Genomic DNA, 22,198 nt, shown 5'->3' with positions numbered 1-22,198 from the left:
TCTTGGATTTAACTTCTTTCTCTTGCCACCTTCATTTCATTTTTTTTTTTTCCACCTCCAACTTGTCCCTATTCCGTACGTTTATTACTTTTTTTATTTTCTTAATCATTTATTCACTGTAACTTGTTAAATATTGATCTCACAAAAATTTTTGTTCTTTAAAATTTGTAGGAAATTTTATCAGCACAAAAAATGATCTCTTTACTTTTATCGATATTTTTGATAGATTTCGAGATATTTCAATTTTAAAATCTAAAAAATCATTTATGAATTAACAGAAAATTTTAATTTCTCAATTACAAGCTTGTAACTTTTGAAATATTAGTCTGACAAAAATTTCATGTGATTATAATTTGTAGTAAATTTTATCAGCTTCAAAAATGGTCCTATAAATTTTTTTGATATCTGTGATAGCTTCCGAGATATTTATATTTAAATCTAAAAAACTCAACATTTTTTATTGAATTTCTTTAAAAATTTTCTTACGTATTTAAAAATATAATAAATCGATAGTTAAAATCAATCAACCATAAAATACCGTCCCCGTAAAAATGATCCTTGCAAAAAAAAAATTTTTTATATGAAAGTAAAAAATTTTTACACCTAAAAAATTAAAAAAAGTTTTTTTTTTTTTTTTAAATCGGTCTCTCTGTCATTTTTTTTGACAGTTGTAACTATAAGTTAATAAGAGGGCAGAGAATCCGAGAATCTAGTCCTGTTTCTTCCGTCTTACCTTCCTTAGGTTTTAAAATTTTTTATTTAATTATTTATTTTTGTGTCCAGGACCAAAATCCGTTGGCGTCTGTACGTTCACTAAACGTCTCCTTGGAAATGCTACAAAACATTACTATAATCGTAAATCGTCACACCGTATTATCAACAATCGACAATCATCGTTTCCGGTTTTTTTAAAAAAAAATTAATTCTTAGAAAAAAAAAAAAAAAAAAAAAAAAAAAAAAAAAAAAATTTGTCGCTCTATTTTTTTTACTTAGACGAGAGTTGAAGAGCAAAAAGTGAAGACAAATTGTCGCAAAATAAAATTATTTATTTATTTTGTTATTTTGTATCTTGAATTTATAAAGTAACGGAAATTGATCGCGTCTTTCGTCACATTTAAATTGGTGGCACGAATCAATGGAGGATAAAGTGGTGTCGAAGGATCGTAAGTCATGTTTTTGGTGGTAGCCCAGCAATTACTGGGTAAAAAAAAAAATAAACGAGTGATAGGGAGAGTATAGAATGGAGATTCAACTGAAGACTTAAGACTGGAGAATGGAGAATTGAGAATGGAGAATGGAGGATAGAGAGTAAGTTTGTGTATTGAGAAAAGGGAATAAACGAATCGAAGAAAGAGTATAAGAGAATGAGAATAAGAAAATATAAAAGAGTTTGATGGAGATAGAGGATCTGGTTTCCGGACACGCTACTCGATGATGATGGTGATGGCCCCATTCATGTTGCCCCATCACTCTTTTTCATTCACCCAAAATTGCCAGAGACTACCAAAACAGAAAGACTACATAGGCTTACAGAAAAAAAAATAAATATATATATATATATATATATATACATATATATAAATAATAATGGGAAACAAAAAAACTATTTTTTTGTCCATATGTTTGAAATCTGATTTTTATTTTATTTTTAATAAATTGAATTTAAATTATATATATATATATATATTTATATGGGTGAAAAACCTATGTAACATAGATGTGATCCCTGGTAAAAAAAAAATTTTTGACGTTTTTGACTAAAATTTGAGCCATTGTACCGACCCCGAGTCAAATTTGAGATTTCTGACTTAAATTTGAGCCAACTTAGCCAAAACCAAGTAAATTTTGACTCTTTATACATAAATTTGAGTCAACTAAGCTGAAATCAAGTAAAATTTGACTTTTTTGATTAAAATATGAACCAACTTAACCAAAATTACATCAATTTTGACTTTTTTTTGACTCAAACGGATACCAAGTTAGCCAACAGTAAGTCAAAAATAAAAACACATTTAGTTTTGACTTGCTTTTGGCTAATTTGATCCCCTTCGTATCAATTTAAGTCAAAAAAGTCAAATTTAAAATATTTTTTGACCACGAGATATTTTTTTTCGCATATCCATCTTTTGAATGTGTTGTCAATATGGACATATATTCTTTGTACTCATGAAATTTCGAACACGATAAATATATGCAAAATATATTCAACACATGTTTTTTTGAATACATACATATTTATTATATGAAATTTCTCAATTTTTTTGCTCATCAGTGTATTTAACATATATGTTATAAGTGTTAACAGGTACATTAACATATATATATATATATATATTGTTGCACTCATGTAATCGTGAACGCTAAATATATATGTTAAAAATTTATTCAACATATATTTTTTGCATGCATGCTTTCATATGAACACACATGTGTTCATTTATCATTACAAGATTATTAAAATTTATTTTTTTTTTTTGCCTTAGCCGAGATTCGAACCCTGATCTTTCGCGTGTGAGTTCTAGCTCTAGGCCAACGCTCCGTAGTCTCGTATGCCTACACACGAATTAACGAGTAATACATTTTTAAATACTCTTTCTATTGATATTATTGTAAAAATTGCCATAGGTCTAAAATCTAAAATCACTGACGATCTGCAAAAATCATTAGAGATCTATTGGAAAGTTTAGATCTAATTATTTCTTCGGAGGTTTAAATAAATTTTGTAACCCCCAGTGATAAATATTACTTTGGTAAAATTTTTCACTATAGTAAAAATGAAAAGTAGCCATTTTACCTCACATTCGTTAAGTTTAATAATGACATAAAATAATGTAAAATAATTTAAACTTTGTAAGCGAATAATATTGTTAGAGATGATTTACTAAGTCACGATTTTAACGGAACTCGAGACGTTTTTCCATCATTGCTTTCGCGGACATTTCTTTAGCTACTCACAATTTACCGTTTAGACGACCGTGATAAAAAAACTTACGGCATGACCTTGAATATCTTTAAATCTACAGACCAGGAATGACAATAATTTTATTATTTAGTCATTATTTATCATCAAACTGATGTTTAATCACAGTTAAGTTTACTGTCCGCAATAAAATAAATTAACCAAAGAGTGATTTTATTTTCGAGTCCTATCAGCTCAGCGATGGGTTTATCATGATGGTGATGAGCTGGAAGCTCAGATGAGATGTATATATATATATATATATATATTTATATGGTATATGAAATAAATGAAGATCTCTCGACGAAACTAGGTGTTGGACGAAAAAGTTGTTATAAAAGACTTGGTAAAAAAAGATAAGAAATGGAGTAGAGACGGTTCTTGACCAATGGTCTGGAACTCGAATCCGTGGGAATTTATATTACTCGGAAATTAAATTGATATTGTTCTTCTTTAGACTTTTTTTCGTAAGATATAAAATTATATGTAATGACCTAGTTAATTTGATAGAGTTCGATCTATTTTTTATAAATTTTTTTTTTTTTTGAGACGGAAAAATTTCCTGAGAAAAATTCAAATTTTTCGTTTAGTTTTTTTTTGTGGCAATAAAAAATTCATTGTAAATTTTTTGAAAAAAAAAAAAAAATGTTTCTTTGGTTCCATTATTTTTTTTAAGCATCGACAATTTTTTCTGATTTTTTTGTCAGTTGTCGTTTTTTGAAAAAAATTTCGATTATTTTTAGTTGAAATTTGATCTAATTGATGAAAAAAATAATTTTTCCAACAAATTTAATGTAAAAAAATCTTGAAAAATTGAATTTTCGTTGCATGTTTTTTAAAAATAAAAATTTTAAGATTTTTTTGTGAAAAATTTTTCGAGTTTGAAGTTAAGAGTAAGGGCGTTTTGATAAGAGTGTACATGACACTTTAGTAATTAGCTTGCGAGAACACCCTTTAAGAAAAGAGCCCTCAGTATACTTGGGGTAATCGAAAGTTGACTGAAATCATAACAAGGGTTTCGTCTTAACCCTTTTCATCCTTAATTATTTCAATTAGTTTACTTTAAATAATAATAATTATCATAAGCGCTTATATATACATAACATATACATTTTTTTTTGAAAAATATATTTAAAGAAATCGTTATCGATATCATTATCATAATGACGTCCTCAGTGGATAAGGAATTAAGGAAACACTGCGGCTAAACGTGCATTAGCTAAAACCGCGATAACATTTTCGTTTTATTTTTATAAAATTTCATTGCTATATATATGTATACATATATTTCAATGTACGCATATTGCAAAAAATTTTGAGTAAATTTGGAATTAACATGGAACTCATTGAAGGCTGTGCCATGCACCGAAAAAAAAAAAAACAGTGAAAATATTACAGTTTAAAATATCAGCGAATTCCCTCCACTTCGAAAATATGAAAATTACATTTTTTCTGAGATCTAGAAATTATTTTGCAATTTTCACAGTTCCATGCAAGATTTTTTTCAGACTTAAGTAGAGTTTCATTCAACTAAAAATTTTTTCTTGTCATAAGAAAATTTTCGTTTTCAATTCATGGTGTAAAAAATTTCTTAGGGCAACCCATGCTAAGAAAAAAAATTTTTACTGAGATCTAGAAATTATTTTGCAATTTTCACAGTTCCATGTAAGATTTTTTTCAGACTTAAGTAGAGTTTCACTCAACTAAAAATTTTTTCTTGTCATAAGAAAATTTTCGTTTTCAATTCATGGTGTAAAAAATTTCTTAGGGCAACCCATGCTAAGAAAAAAAATTTTTACTGAGATCTAGAAATTATTTTGCAATTTTCACAGTTCCATGTAAGATTTTTTTCAGACTTAAGTAGAGTTTTATTTAACTAAAAATTTTTTCTTGTCATAAGAAAATTTTCGTTTTCAATTCATGGTGTAAAAAATTTCTTAGGGCAACCCATGCCAAGAAAAAAAATTTTTTCTGAGATCTAGAAATTATTTTGCAATTTTCACAGTTCCATGCAAGATTTTTTTCAGACTTAAGTAGAGTTTCATTCAACTAAAAATTTTTTCTTGTCATAAGAAAATTTTCGTTTTCAATTCATGGTGTAAAAAATTTCTTAGGGCAACCCATGCCAAGAAAAAAAATTTTTTCTGAGTATATCTTGAATTAATATCTGTTTCAGAATAATTTTCTTGACAGATTTCGAGCTGATCTCGAATTTCTGCGATTAAGAAAATGGTTTTCAATGAAATCTTCAAATTTTTGCACTGAAAATATTTATAAAAATTATTTTCTCTCAATGTGAGAATAAAATGATTACTAATTTTTAAACACAGGAAGTCTGGCGTCGTCTATTCTAGGATTTAAAATATTTTTTCATAGATTCCGAAATGCACTATCGAGTTTCCGTCGGTACTGGCGCCTAGATGAGATTGCTCTCCTAGGTCTCTAATGATAGAAAGGCGTTTAGAAATAGATAATTTCAATAATTTTTGTAACTAATTTTTTTTTGAAAATTCGCCTGTCCCTTTTTAGAATTCATAAATTCCTTCTGTAAATTTGCAAATTCGACACTTAGTTCTGTAATTCTGAAGACGTGAAGAAAAGTTGAATTTTCGATGGCTTCTGCAAAGCAGGAACGAAATTTTCATCTAAAATGATTTGAATCCCGAGTTCTCATGACTAAAGATGATGTAATTTGGTCGTTAACCGAAAGATGCTCATCAAGTTTGAGCCTCGTCACCGCAGCTAGAATTGCGGGATCCAGTACGCAGAGTATTTCTGCATCAAATCATGAGCATCATAAACTAAAATCATTATGATGATAAAGATAAAGACGATCAGAGTGCGAGTCTCTTATAGCGAGACAATTTGGTCTTGTAAAAATGTCAAGCTAACTGCAGGAGCAACTAAAGCCAGGAAAGTTGTTGGCTAAGTGAGAGATAGTCCAGTAAATAAGTAAAGAGAGACGCATAGTTGGATTCCTGATATAAAAATGAGCACGTGGGAAAGGTTATTTGGTCTCCCTCAGAGGGTTCTTCCGTCCATCATGATAAAGGGCCATCTTGGGTAAATAGCTAAGACTCGTGTCCATTTGCTGCGTACCGGCATCTCATTCTCGGTCTTCCTTCTCTGGATAGTTGATGGTTGATGCTGGATGTTGAATCCTGGATCCTGGTGTTGGTGATTGGATAGTTTAGTATAAGTGTGTTGAATAAGCACGACTGTACCCACCCGCAACCACTACCGTTTTGTAGATCCGCTGGAATGAATCCCAAGCTGTGGAATGGATCCAAGTGTTGGTGCGTTGGGAGGCCTCTTGTCTCGATTACTTCTTGATCGAGGGCACGGGCTAAGGAGGAACGAGGGACCGGGGTCTGGGGACGCCAAGGGAAGGGAGAGACCAAGACCAGAGACGGAAAACAGCAACAATGCCATCAGACAGAAAGAATAAACGAGTTTGAATAAGAATACGAATACGAACAGAATGTACAATCAGTGTGATTGTTTGACACCCCATAATCAGAGTCCTTACCCCTTCCACCAACGAATCCTATCACTCCCACTATAAAAATCTCCATCACCTCATTTCGCAGTCTCGGTTTGCTTATTGTTTTACTGTCTTGCTCATTGTTTTTTCGCTGAGTTAAAGATTCGAGATCCAGCTTCAGTCCCAACCCCAGCTCCAGGTTCAACATCAGCATCAGCATCACCACCAGCTTCTCCTTATGTTCCGGCGTGTCTTTGTTGTAATATTATTTTCTCTGTTTGGCCACTGGCAGCATCACATCTCGGAGTCCGGGTCTCATTACCCCCGATCACGACTTGAATAGGCATCCGAGAGTTTTGCCGAGATAAAGAATAAGAAGGAGAAAACGAGAAACGGACACGGTTATATTATAAAAGACAGCGTAAGGGTCTTGTAATTTGTTTTTGTTGCTGTTTACTTTTTTATTATTTATTTGCTTTGCTGTGCCGTGTTCTGCTGGCCAGATTGAGATGGAGTTATGGTTATGGCTCAAGGATGTTTAGTTTAGGAGGGCTAAATTGTCAAATAAAAATGGGTGATGAAAAAAGGCGTAATGCTCGGTTGAATTCAAGATAATCGCGGACGGGGGGGGGGGTCTGTTACATCTCAGTTTCGTTCGATTCGACGGAACGGTAAAAGGGATCGGAAATAGAGTTGAGTGAGGAAGTGGGCTGGGGAGTAGGGGGTGAAGATCGAGGAAAATCGGCGGTCAATTTTTATGATCGAGATATCTGGTATTACGCGGGCTGATATTTTGTACGATTGGATTTTTTTTTTTCAGAGATGGGATTGTGGGATTTTTGGGGGTAATGTAAAAGGAAAATATTATTGAATTTTTTATGAGATCTTTTTTTTTAATGGATTTTATGAAGGTAATTTACAAAAAAATTGTTTCTTAGAATTAAAAAAAAATATTTTTTAAGAATATCAAATATTTGACAGTTGGTTGTCAGTTATTTTGAAAATTTTCAAATAAAATTCAAAACAAAATTTATTATTTAAAATTTTCACGGCTTTAAACGTAATTTTTGACTAAACTATTGAATTTATGACAAAAATATATCAATACAATTTTGTAGGAAATTAAATTTTCTACAAAAAAGTATTGAATAAATTTAGTCATATATTTGATGGTTTAGATACAATTTAAATTCAAAGTGTAAAAGTGATATTTAGTATATGAATTTTATGCTTTTAGAAAATGACGACTGAAAAATGAAAAAAATTTTGTAAAAATTTAATTAATATTCAAAACCGCGCTACCAGAAAACCCAAACCCCCAGCTGAGCTACGAACCATTTCTAGTTAATAATGAAAAATTAAAAATAAATAAAAAATGATCAAAGAACTCAATCAGACGATAGTCGCCAGAGACCACTTGTTGCCGAAAGTGTGCAAACCAGAGGAGGTAAGAAACCGAGTCAAAAGAGTCACCTCCTTTAGTATTTTTACCGCAGCCGTAGCCCGCTGGGCGGCAAACGCCGCAAGGCAAACGAGGTAATTACACCAGCCGAACTTGCGCGGAAAAAAAGGACCCGCTGATCCTAGTTTACACCCAAGTCTTGTCAGAGGTTACCTCGAAACCGCAACCTGAGCTCTAGCTCAAAGCTCTTAATCACTTGTCAATAACAAATCATTTCGGATCAAATCATCATCATTATAACAGATTCATTTTTATTTTAAATTAATTTTAACTTCTTCTATTTCTAGCTCCTAAACTATCGAAGTTAACAAGAAATTCTTGAGGACCTTTTCTGTAGAAAATTTAATTATCTATAAAGTTACTCTTCATAATTTTTGCCATATTTCTCATAGTTTATCCATAATTTAAATTCAAATTTCTAAAAATAATTTATCCGGCCTAAAAATTTGAAATTAAAATTTTTAAAACTTCAAACTCAAATTCTGTTTAAACTAATGAATTTATCAAAAAATTTATTGAATGCTTTTTTGTAGAAAATTCATTTTCCTACAAAATCATTTATTACAATTTTCATCCTATCTCCAACAGTTAGCTTCCAAATTAACGTCGAACTTTTTGTCATCCAAAATAATCAACCGCCAAAATCTGATTTTCCCAAATTTTCATATTTTCCCTCCGTAGTAAAATTTTATTGCCTGATAATTTTCCAACCAGTCAATTTATTAAATCATATATAGATTTATAACATAAGAATATAATTAGCTTATAAAAATAAACATAAATTTGAAGAGAAAAAAAAAAAAAAAGAAAAAGAGCGGTACAAGTTGAAATGTCGTTATTACGTTGAATTAGAGGGTTCAGAGCCGGAACGAGGTATCAAACTATTACCTCAAACCTTACCGAACCCCCGTCTCACTCGGTTACCGTTGATCTACCCGCGTAACCCTTTCCATTGTGTTGATCCCTAATAGGCTAAAGATAATGAGCAAACCAGCTAAATGTAAAAACGAGTACAATTTACCTAAAATTATTTATTTTTTACCTCATATCGGTACCGGTGCCTAAATATAAAATCTTTACATGCCTGGTCCTCTAAAGACCAAAAAATCCAAGCCCTCGGTACCCAGAAAACCCGAGTTTCAGCTCAGAAATTTAAATGAAACTTTTGACATCTCGATGATGTACAGTATATATAAAAAATTTAAATTTAACATCTATAAGTAATTTTACGTGTGTGAAAAACCAAAAAAATGAGTGAAATTTTTTATGTAAACTAGACGTCATCGAGATGTCAAATGTTTCATATTAATTCTCGACTGAATTTAGCTGTCTAATAATTTTTTGATTTTTTCAAAAACTATAAAATTACAAAAAAATAAATTTTTCAAAAAATTGCACGTATAGTTTTTTTGATTTTCTATATGTGCATTTTTTTAGATTTTTTTTTTTTTGTAATTAATTGGTCGAAAAAAAAATTCAAAAATTTTTAATTGTCTGCTAACTGTAGCATTATAGTTAGCCGGCGTTTAATTATTTAAAAATTTTTTTTGAACCCATAAATTATAAAAAAAAAATATTTTAAAAAATTGCACCCGTAGTTTTTTTGATTTTCTACAAGTGCATATTTTTTTATTTTTTTTCTTGTCAATAATTTGATACAAATAAAAAGTTGAAACTATTTAATGTTAATTGTCTGCTAACTTCAAGATCATGATCGTCTAGTAACTTCTCATTGGTAATTTTTGTTTCATGTATACGTGAAATATCTGCTTTAATTTGATGGTTGTGGAGCTCAACTGGCTATCAGAGTACTCTTAACACAATAATTTAATTTACTTACCATTGTGCGGGCTGTGTTTGTAACAATCTTGATGAGTCGACGTACTGCTGGCGCCCAAGTGCCCCGAAGTGGGCGAGTCGTTTTGGTTTCCGTTATTTGACTGGACGCAGTTTCCATTGTTGTTATTATTATTATTATTATTATTATTATTATTGTTATTATTATTATTATTATTGTTGTTATTATTGTTGACCATATGAAGATTTTGGTGATGATGATGCTTCGTACGCCGATAAGACTCGAGTTCACGCAAATGGGTCGTAAATGAAGTCGGGGCGTCTAAAAATGGGCGCTGACCAAGTCCGAGTGCGCGAAATTGTTGATGCTGTTGCCCTGTAATTGTTAAGTCTTTTTAAAAAAATTTATTATTGTTCGAGAGATTTAACCGACTGGTATAGAAATTGATTGATTTTTTTGTATGATTGAATGGTCACTGGGTAAGGGGGATGTTTATTTGGGTATTAATTTAAGAGAATTGATTGCTGATTATGGGTTATTAGTAATTATGTTAAGCTTTGTGATGATATTTGATTATTAATATTGAGATCAATACAATTGAGTAAGATAATTAAGAATCTTGACTACGTGGTGTATTGAGCATGTTCAATAGCATTCTACAAATACCACTAATTATGGTATCGGAGCTTCAATTTCAAACACTTGATATATTGATGCTAATATCTTATTAAAATTAATAGAGGGTTAATGTTATTGTATTTAGTTTATAAAAGCAAATGTTTATAAAAGAAACTGGGGCAAAATGAAATACTACTTTTGGTAAATCCGGGGTAAAATGGACGTTGTTTTTGAGGCAAAAAATTTTTGTTTAAAAATACTTTAAGTTTGTACTCAAACTGAGACAAATTGATCAGTTTTGACAGCGCGGGAAATTCAATATTTTAAACTTCCCGCCAAAAAAATTGTAAATTTTCAAAAATTCAGGATTTATTGTTTTTTTTAAGTTTGTAGTCAAAGTGGGGTAAATTGATCAATTTTGACAGCGAGGGAAATTCAAAATTTTAAACTTCCCGCCAAAAAATTGTAAATTTTCAAAAATTCAGGATTTATTGTTTTTTTTAAGTTTGTAGTCAAAGTGGGGTAAATTGATCAGTTTTGACAGCGCGAAAAATTCAAAATTTTAAACATCCCGCCAAAAAAATTGTAAATTTTCAAAAATTCAGGATTTATTGTTTTTTTTAAGTTTGTAGTCAAAGTGGGGTAAATTGATCAGTTTTGACAGCGCGGAAAATTCAAAATTTCAAACTTCCCGCCAAAAAAATTGTAAATTTTCAAAAATTCAGGAACTTATTGTTTTTCTTAAGTTTGTCAAGAAATTTTGAATCTGGGGTAAAATGGGCCAGTAATTTAATAAGAAGTAGAAAAAAATTTAAGTAAGCAGATTTTTTACCCAAACATACATTTTATATATATGGACATATATACAACACACTGAATATATATATTTTTTACGTGTATATATGACGTATTTTTTCTTGTTTGTCCGAACATATATTTTATATATATGAAGATGTGCGTCAAATACGAAACATATTTATTTTTTACATACATATATAAGATGTAATTTTCCACATATGTATATATGTATATATACATTATTTAAATAATATACTAAAAATAAACATGGTATTAAAAAAAAATTTTAAAAAAGTATTGGGTTATCTAATCAGAATATTGTGGCGGTCCGTAACCGGAAGTACCGACTTTCCTCTTCACCGTCTCTTGTATAAACCCTTTCTCTTCTAATCTATCTCTGTCTTATATTTTTCTTCACATTATTTATTACAACCTCGTATAATTTATTTGTTGAATAATAAATTAAAGAATAAAAAATAAAATTAAAAATCTCGGTTATGTAAAGAGCTAAGATGGCTCGAGAAAATTACTCAGTTAAGTTTTAAGCTGAAAAAAAATTAAAAATAAAGTAATGATGATAATAATAATAAACTATTAAGTCTTGGAGGTAATGAGAGGTGACAGGTGCGTTGCGCGGTCGAAATAATAAAAAATGGGTCGTATTGTAAGAGCAACAATAGAGAAGTCTGTTGTTATTGTCGTGATAGCCCGAAATGGGAAACGAGTAAATGAGCGAGCGAGTTTACCCAAAAATAATAATGCAATATAATATAATAATAAGAAATACGAAATATGCTGACACTAAGGACACTGATTATGTGCAATAATTGTGTAGACACGCGCGTGAGAAACGCACGCCAATAATAAAATGTAATTATTGTTATTGCGTTTGCAATATGTCGTTCGTGTTTTTAATGACACGGATGTTCATTATATATATTTAAGGGCTGATTTCTTTTTTTATTATATATTATTTTATAAATATGATCATTTAAGAGATATTTCACTAATAGAATTAATTAATTGCAATCAAGATGACAAGCGTATATATTGTGCATATATGTATATAGAAAAATTAATTTTAGACCTAATTTCAATGGTTATTTTAGAAATCGGTATAATGAGACTCTGGAGGCTGTCAATTATTAAATGTTATCTTTAAAGTCAATATTTGTTACTTTGGATTTGCGCGGGAAATAAATAAATCAATGGAAAAATATAAATATTAAATGCCGAAGGTTCATTTTATTTTAACAAATTTATTATTTTATATTTAATGTTTACGTGGGTGATTTTTTAGTTTATTTTAAATATCAGCGCGGGCTTAGTTAATGTTTTAAATAGCCGGTCGATTATAGGGACTGACTGAGCTGTTTAATGTCCCGGTTATTGACAGCTACTAGTGTTATTTCGTAAATAACCGTTGGGTAAATAAAATTTAACAACTTGCTCCTTTTTTAACGACTTTGTCAATCCATATTTACGTGTATTAACACACGACAGATAGTAATTATCTACAAAAAATAAATAATTAAAAATAAAAGAGGTGGATGGATAGTAAACAGTAGGAAAGAAAAAGTTTTAATGTTTTTTATAACGCATCGGTAACTAAAATTAAAAAGGCTGTAACTTTAGTTTAAATCGTCGTATAGAAAAAAAGTCATTTTAAAGCTCAAAGTCTCTACTTTAAGATGCCTTTAGTTATTTAAATGTCAAAAATTATCCCGCAAGTTTCAGGTCTGAGCTACTCAAATCTATAAATTTTAAATTTGGTTTTTGAGCTTCGGAAAAAATCAGTCAAATCCAATCGCATTGAGAAGCTCAAAGTTCAAGCTCTAAAACGAGCTACGAGTATGATTTTTTGAGTTATAATTATTTTAAGCCAAAATCTTTCGCTTCAGCATTGAGTAGAATGTAAACTGTGAAATAAATTCGAAAAAAAGTGAATTTGTGTGAATTGAATTAATAATTCTGTAATACTTGGGCAACTTCTAATGCCCGTAGGGTTAAATTTTAGGATAAAATGTAGGAAATGAGATGAAAGCACTTGGAATTTGGGGCGAGCCACGGTTTAGACACAAAAGAGCTTGTGCATTGAAATAGCGTAAATGGTCTTTACTATGTATCGGTAATACTGGGACACTAATTTTGTGCGTGCATAAAGGCAAGTGGAGAAGGGTGTACACGTATATATAAAACACCAGAACTAAAATATGTACACATACATGGACACGATTCACGCGATCATCCAGTGCATCATCGGGCACCATCTGCTCGATAATGACTTGGCCATTACCACACCAATGACTTTGCCTAAATTATCATCCAGTTTTCGACAGCCTTTTCACGCTCCATATATTACCACGTGATTTACTATCTTTCGCGATCGCAAAAGTGTTTAATATTCAATGATTTTCGGTCAAAATATGCGTAAAATGTTATCAGTAACCAGTAAATCAAATCTGTTAGTACTTACGAGTCTTTGAACGAGGCTCCCGAGGTCCGTCGACGGTAACTTTTATCGCCCTGGTGTACGTCGCCACTTGGGGAGGTGACGTCGACACCGTTATTGTGATACTGAAGCTTTTTCCTGAAAAAAACCACCAAATTAGTACAGTTCGAAATTAGTGACTTTTGTAATATTTACAAATTATGGTTTTATGCTATGAAAAAATTTTTTATTAACAAGCTCGATTACTAGATTTTAAAGAGGACACTTTCAGCTTTTCAGAACAGCCGTTTAATTTTCTGTACGACAATAACTTCCGGAGTTATCGCGAGCCGCAGTAAAAACCGCGTATTTTCTTCGATGGGCCATAACTTGACTTCTAATTGTCGCACAAAAATCTACCTGCAACCAAATTAAAGCTTGAAAATCAGCCTAGAAGTATCTACCCGCCCAACAAATCAAAAATAATTTCCCACGTTTGCGGAACTCTCAGAATTTTGAACCTAATTTCGGTTTTTTCTCCCGCGCATTTAAACTCCAATTAACTTATCAACCGGTAGTAAAAAATAATTTTTTGGCTTAAGGATCAAAAACTAGAGGCTTGAAGCTTAAAAAACCTTTTTTTATTTTTGATCTAACCTCATTTTCCACCGAATTACACAACTTTGAAACTATCACCAAAAACGAAGCGTAGCTACCCTACCCCTTCTGAAAACGGAAATATCGAAAATCGCTTGTAATCAAAATCTAACAAAAAAATTCATTAAAAACCCTTCCTACTTTCTCTACAAATTAATTCCTCAGGTTAAACATGAGCATAAACATCAACAAACAAAAAAAAATCAAACAACAACAATAACAATAAAAAAGGAAATGCCAGAAACAATTCAAGTGTCGCCAGTTTTTTTGTTGAACGTCTCTAAGTTGGCTCACCGCAAGAAAGGTAATTGCTTGGTTTAATGGGTCATCAATCATAAAGAGGTTTTACGACCAGGATTTATTTCGTACAAAGTCTCTTACATTGTTTCATTTTAGCATTTTTATTATTTCCTTTCTTTGATATTTTTTTTTTTTACCACCATTTCGATGCATGTGATTGAAATTATGCAGTAGTCAGATAACAAAATAAATTTTCTAGTTTATATTTATAGCCAATGGGTTTAAAAGGGTCTGAGCGTATCACCTCAGTCCCAGTTTCGAAAAAAGATAAATAATTTAATGCTGATAAATGATGGATGCAAATAAAAAGAGATTTAAGGTGTCGTAGACTGGGTGAAGTGGTTATTCATATAAGAACATTTGTAGGTGGCGTATATCACCGAAGAAGGCTCTTAACATTTTTAAAAGGCGTTTTAGGTCTGGTATATTAATTCCCTCTCTATAAATGTCCGTCGGAGATTGACTACCTGGCTCTTAAACAGTCGCACTGCATTTGGTAAATGCTAACGCCCGTTCCTATTTATTACTAAGTGTTTTTGCCGTATGATTATTTATCGTGTGTGTGGGTGTAGGTGTGTTAATTATGAATATTAATTTAAATTAATAATTGGGGATTGTTTTCGGGCTGGTCAGATTATTTTAAAAAAGTTTGATGGGAAACAAATGGAGGCGAAGAGAGAAAACGACAGTTGACTAGCACAAATGTCAACGATTTATAATTGTCTCCCTTCATTCAGCTGGGCTATGGCACTCTACCCTGCTGTGTTCTGTCAACATGATAACGGGCATCAAACACCCCACTGCCCCCCAAGAGAGCTACTGCAACTGACTGCAGATCGCAAGTCATTTTAAACTCGCGGAATGCTAACGGTGGCCAATACTAAAAGAGGGATCGTGATGACTTTTTAAGGTTTTGGGGAATTTATACTGAAATTCTATGTCAGTGTTTTTGATTGGTTATTAAAACGATGATTTGACGAATTATTTGACAAAAATGGAATTTGGAAAATTTTTTTATGAGAAATTATGTTTTTGTTGATGGATAATTTGGAAATTTCTGGGAATAGGTCAATCGATGAAGACTTATTTTATTCAAAATTTTATAAGCTACAAAATTGGTCTGATTGATTTTTTTGATATTCGTAACGGTTACGGAGATATTTGAGTAAATAGATTCATAATGATCAAATTTTTTTTAATAATGAGTTCATATATATGAAAATTAAAATATTTATAACTTTTAAGCCAATTGTTACAATGAGACGGAACTGGTCTCATTTTCTTCAGAATTTTACGAGCTACAAAATTGCTCTGATTGATATTTTCGAAATTCGTAACCATTGTAGAGATATCTTACCTTATAAATTTTGGAAACTCAAAATTTTGATCCATGATTGAAATGTGTTGAAAATTCAAGTAATAAATTCCAAAAAATTTGCTCTCGGCTCATTTTCATCAGTATTTTGTCAGTCTACAAATAGTTCTTTTTTAGCCACTCGCCGTACTAAGAAAATAAAATAATAGCTCACTATTATTTCCAAAGCTTGTTGATTATCCATAGAGGTCTTGGTGATAATTAATAATTTATCAGAATATTGTGGAAATTACCAATGCTAGTAATTATTTGACAATTGTATAGACATCCTGGCTGGCAAGTGGCCTAGCTAGATTTCGAGGCTCCCACTAGTTCCGTGGCTTGTTTGAAATCATCCCTCATTGCAGGGCGCTATATGGGCTACATCATGTGACGTAGTATTAACGGATGGTTTCGAGTGGTTTTGGACTCGGTATAGTACTATATGTAGTCCAGACACAAGGATGTATACGGCTGGACACGAGGACTAGAAATCGAATAGAAAAGAGAGAGAGAGATTGCGAGAGAGAGAAATCAGAGGCGTTGATGTAGATGTTGACGCTTCTACCATCTCGCCGATGACACAGATCGTGAGATAATGGTATAGGCGCACAAGTACGTGAGTGTGTGTATGGGTGTGGGTGTGGGTGGATGTTCTATAGCTCTAGTCGTTGGACAGTACCTGGAACGAGTGAGTCCGCGAGTGTGCACGAGCCTGGCTTGGTTCCCTGTCTCTGCAGATGACCGTTCCCATCATCGAGTATTAACCGCAGCTCCCGGGAACGGGGAGCCGGATGCCCAGGCATTATTAGCCCCAAATGCGATGGACCCCAACAACTAGATGTTCTCTTTCTCTCTTTCCCTCGCACTTGAGAGAGTTTAAATGTTCAGTGATTGTAGTTATTTATTCTTTATTTGGAAATTGTTTAATTGATTTCTCTGATTTTTTCTTAATGGATTTCATTTATTTAGTTCATTCTTTTGCACGCAATGCTAATTTACCAAATTCTTATCATAGGCTTCGGCATGTTGACACCTTGAGATAAAATCGTGAATATCTATAAAAGTACTGCGAATATCGAAAATACTTATCAGGTCAATTTTGTAGCTTGTGAAATTCTAAAGAAATTAAACCTAAGGCCATTATTTTACGACCAATAGTTCCTGAGTTATGATTTTTTAAATATTGATACTTTATTTTGGTCATTAATAAAAATTTTGAATTTCCAAAATCTATTATCACAAATATCTCTATAATGGTTACGAATATCAAAAATATCAATCAGATCAATTTTGTAGCTAATGAAATTTCGAAGAATATGAGTCCAATTTAGTTTCATTTCAATAATTTGTTTAGAAGTTATGAATATTTGAATAATAATATATACAAACTCATTATTAATAAAAATTTGATCATTATGAATCTTCAAACCCAAATATCTCAGTAACCCTCAAGAATATCAAAAAAATCAATCAGATCATTTTTGTAGCCCGTAAAATTCTACAGAAATCTCGACTCAGAAAAAATTTCCGTCGTTAATAGTTTCCGAGTTATGAATCTTTATTTTCAAGTTCATTATGATTTTTCCAAAAATATTTGATTCGTTATCGTCGGACGATAATTCGTCAGTATCAAAATGCCCAAGGGTAGATGATGCACACATCCTACAACCGTCAGTGGTATGTCGGCAACCAGAGCGACAGTTATTTATCAGGCAATACAAACTAAAGCGTTTTTGGGCGAATATCCCTAGGTCCCGTCCTCTTCTCACTCGCTAGATCAGAGCGATTGATAGAGATGGATGACGAGTTAAAGGGCCGAATAAAGGGTACAAGGGTGGATAGGGTGGCCTAGTCTCGCTATATCTAGCTAAATGTGCAAAAGGGAAGCGAATACACACGCATCACAAAATATTGTGTCCCTACGAATGTAACGATGCATTATGAATCCGATGCGTCCAGAACGACCTGACTCTATTCATGTCATCTATCTTTTACGTACCGTCATTTACCTCTCTTATATATACATACACTACATACCAATATCTATTGATAGCTAGTCACCGTTTGAAATTTATTTCAGTTTTAAATTACGAGCTATGGAACCAAAAAAATAATTCTAATTATTCCTAATTTTTTTCAATTATCAAATTACAAATATCTCGTCATCTATCAACTTTAGGTAAAAATTTATTGATACCTTTTTTGTAGGAAATTTCAACAGCTACAAAAAAGGTTCTTATACATTTTTTCATAAATCCAATAATTAATGGGTAATTAAATAAATAAACGATTAATATGAATAAAAATCATGTTTGGTAATTTTGTAAGTTGTAAATAAATTATATATTTTTTAGAAAAAATATATGACGGTAAAATTGATTTTCCAATTATTATTATATATATTTTTTTAATCCATAAATCTTGTCTCTTTCATTTGTCAATCTGTAATCCTCAATTTTGACGATTGCCCGAATTGCCAGAGGGAAAACGACGTAATATGACCGCTGGCGTTTATATAATATATATGTAGGCAGGTATACGTATATATATATATATTTCTATATCCGCGTTATACCGATCGCGGTGTCTGTTTCGACAGTTTATTAATTTGATTGGTCCTGCATCATCCGGAACAATCCGCAAATACAAACAATTTATATAACTCCATACTCATATAATATATTTATATAAATATATGGATTGAGGAATAATAGAAGCTGAAAATTCGGCTGATAGTGGACACAGTGGATAGAAATATCAAAGCTGATGAATTGTCGTGCACTTGCATTTATTATAAGACTTTAATATTTTATTTGTATTTTAATTTTAATTTATAGATTTTTATGTTAAATTAGAATTAGATTGGAATTAAAATCAAATTTTTAAAAATATAATTTATTTAATTTAATCTACAGTACGGTTTTAAGAGATCTAATTACGCGGTTGAATTTAATTTATTTGTACTAGATCTAATTATTGTTAAATGGATTTTTATTGAGTATAATTGACTGAGTGTTTATGGATTTTTAGGAAAATTAAATTTTTTTAAAAGTTTAGATCTAATTAATTTTTTATTAGATCTAATAATTATCAGATCTAACTTTCTAATGGTTGTTGAGTTTTTTTTTATCGATAGGAATTAATGAAATTCATTGATGTGGTTATTAGAAGGATCCAATAAACTTTTATTGGATAATTGGAATAATTGGAACTGTCATTGAAGATGGATTGAAATATTTTCAATTTGTAATTTAAAAAATTTTCAATTGATTGCAATAAATGTCTAGATCTGATTAATTAGATTGATGGACTATTAGATCTGGAAATATAAAATATACATCTGTTGGAGCTAAAAATTATGTATTCAAAAATAGGAGAACTATTAATCAAGTGGTCATATCCAATTAATTCCAATTGTTTAATTATGTTCCAATTAATTAGATCTAATTTTTCATTTGATTTGTTCGTTATTAACAAAAATTTTACACACTTCTATTAATTCTCAAATTCAGATCTAATTAATTTCCAATACTTCCAATAAAATTTTTTTTTTAATTTTCTTCAACAAAAAAATTATTCCAATAACGATTGAATTTCCATCTAATTAATTTTCATCAGATCTAATTAGTTTCCAATATTTCCAATGCACATTTTTAATTTTCATCAAAAAATTCAATGACTATTCTAATCAGCCTCAAATCTAGATCTAATTAATTCTAATTTCCAATCAAAAATTCCAATTAATTTTCCAATAAAAAATTTTCAAATTTATTTAAAAAAAAATTTTTTTCTCATCTAAAAGAAATCCAATTCATCTAAACCAAAACAAAAACTAATTAGAATATAGTCATACATATATATATATATATATATATATATATATATATATATATATATATATATATATATATATATATATATATATATATATATAAAAATAAATGACGGCTTTGATCATGAGGTGAACCATCATCAGACCATGGGACATCTCTCGCGAGTACCAACTACACGGTAAAATATATCTCCCAACGTCATGATTTTGTGAGTCTTGTCTACTCACTTCCTCTCTTTCTCTCTCTCTGTATGCAGCTTCCCGATGATTTCTGATTAACGGGCAGTTGTTTCGCGTGCTCGCGGCAGCGGACGTCGAGTAATGACTCTGGGGGCGACGGGATCGGGCATTCACTCTCTCTCTCTCTCTCCCTTTTACTCACTCATTCTATGTCTTCATCTCGCTTTAAAATAGAGACAATGTACATGCAGAGAAATAGGACATTATATTTGTGCAAGGATGACACAACATTCGATGATGATGATGATGATGATGATTACAATAACGGTGATTCTAGATAGAGAGGGTCTGGTTTGGTTTAGATGGGGGTGGCTTTTGCACTCATGCGGTGTTGCTAATTCCCGTGCCACTAACAGATGTTCTGTTATAACTGAATATTAATATACAGAAAATTTTTATAGAATTTTATATTTTGCTTATGTATAAAATTTACCTCGACCGCTGCGACCTACGAAACGGAGGTCGTTGAATTTAGCGACTTGATTCTTCATAAGAGCCGTCGAGTTCCTCAGCTCGGCGCAGCAATTTTCGTCGTTCCCGGCCCTCACTGTCACCAGAGTGCCGTCTCCGACGTCACCAAGGGCTACTACTTTGAACGCCACCGGCAAGGTCTTGTTTGACCGCCAGTGAGTCGGAAGTTGGCTGCAAAGAAAATACGGCGACCCTAAAACACCGAAAACAGAGTTTTTTTTGTTTAAAAATGGAATTCTGGCTAAAATATTGCAGATACGATAAAAATATATCAGTACAATTTTGTAGGAAAATTAATTTCCTATGAAAAAGATTTCAAGTAATTTTTTAATATTTCCCATAGTTTAGGAGCTAGAGTATTTTTAAGCCATGAAAATCCAACTAAATTTTCAAGCACAAAATATTCATTTTTTCTCTAGGCTTAAAATCAAAATTCTGACTTAAATATAAGAGATACGACAAAAATGCTTATAAACAATTTTGTAGCCCATTAAATTTCCTACAATAAAGGTCCTGAGTAACTTTCAAAAATCTCCCATAGTTTAAGAGCTAGAGTATTTTTAAGCTAAAAACTAAACTAAATTTTCCAACCACAAAAATCTTAACATTTTTTCCAGACTGAAAATTAAAATTCTGACTTAAATATCAGAGATATGACAAAAATGCACAGAGACAATTTTGTAGCCAATTAAATTTCCTACAAAAAAGGTCTCATTAACTTTTAAAAAAATCCAGTAACTTCACCCTCAAAATACATAAAAACCAAAATTACCAGTTCTCACAAGTTCCCCGGGATGTTCAGCCTGCGCTTCACCCACAAGTCTCTCAGTCCACCAGAGCTCCCCGACGGCTGCACCCTCACTCATCTCACCCCCGCTTCCGTTAACCGGTCCCGCAGCAGCCCCAATCGCAGTTGCACCCGCACGTGCGTTATTGTCCCCGTCTTCAGGGTACCGGGAGTCCCCTTGTCTTAAAGACGCCAGGGAGGAGCCTACGAGACCGGGTCCTTGCTGCGAGGAACCGACGGAATCGTAATTCTCCCCGCAACCAACCGAGTCCACTGGTAGATGCATCCCATCGGCCCCTCGCTGCGAGATTCTGCACTCCAACCCACCACGTGCTTCCGTATTTAATTACTTGTCAACACTCACTATCTACATAAACATCTCCCACTTATTAATTACTCCTATTTTTTTTCAACACCTCCAATTCCAACTCCATTTTTGTCTCATCTCGTAAAATTTTTTTTCCAACCACCGTTCAAAAATTATTTAAAAATAAATCACCAAAAAAATTTCTAAAATTCACTAGAAAAATAAAAAATTTGAATTAACAAATAAATAAATTAATTAATTAAGACACTTTGACTTGACACTAATGACATTTTAAATAAATAAATAAATTATTTTATCGAGTGGTCAGTCGCGTCGGACAGCGTGCGACGAAATGCCGAAGGATTTAACGAGTAACCGGCAGCGTGTGCTGGGGAGAGATCGGGCCGCCCCAAGCGCGGAGTTTATACTCCGGTGTGTATACCGCGAATAGAAGTTACGGTGTGTCTACTCTGTGCTCAGCTTCCCCTGTTATGCTCAGTCTACTCTATCTGCTGGATAGAGAGTGTGAGTGTGTAGGTGTGGGTGTGGGTGCGAGTGTGTGTAAGAGAATGCGTGTGTGCGTCAGTAGTAACAGACATGATACACTTGTGTGTAGTCTCACTCCCGTCTGTTCTCGACATTCCCCTACTTGTCTCATCCGAGCGCACCTTTCCCCACTTATTGCTCCGTTTTGCCG

At 32.0% G+C, this 22,198-nt stretch overlaps 1 protein-coding gene across 2 annotated transcripts in view; it reads right to left on the bottom strand.

Annotated features, from left to right (window-relative positions):
* Positions 1-21,853, bottom strand: part of LOC103573487 (protein lozenge) — a 28,795-nt gene extending 6,942 nt beyond the window's left edge. The window contains exons 1-4 of one of the 2 annotated variants that reach the window (XM_008552604.3): positions 21,180-21,853; positions 20,370-20,600; positions 13,596-13,709; positions 9,746-10,093 (exon numbers count right to left, since the gene is read on the bottom strand). In XM_008552604.3, coding sequence (XP_008550826.1) covers positions 9,746-10,093; positions 13,596-13,709; positions 20,370-20,600; positions 21,180-21,480 — 994 coding nt within the window. In that variant the 5' untranslated portion in view covers positions 21,481-21,853. The remainder of the gene's footprint in view (positions 1-9,745; positions 10,094-13,595; positions 13,710-20,369; positions 20,601-21,179) is intronic. The other variant, XM_008552605.3, reaches the window with a different exon arrangement.
* Between the last annotated feature and the right edge of the window lie 345 nt (positions 21,854-22,198).

Source organism: Microplitis demolitor, chromosome 2 (assembly GCF_026212275.2).
Source record: "Microplitis demolitor isolate Queensland-Clemson2020A chromosome 2, iyMicDemo2.1a, whole genome shotgun sequence".
NCBI classification, from domain to species: domain Eukaryota; kingdom Metazoa; phylum Arthropoda; class Insecta; order Hymenoptera; family Braconidae; genus Microplitis; species Microplitis demolitor.
The sequence above is the reverse complement of the archived record's forward strand: the minus strand, read 5'-3'. Positions and strand labels throughout refer to the sequence as shown.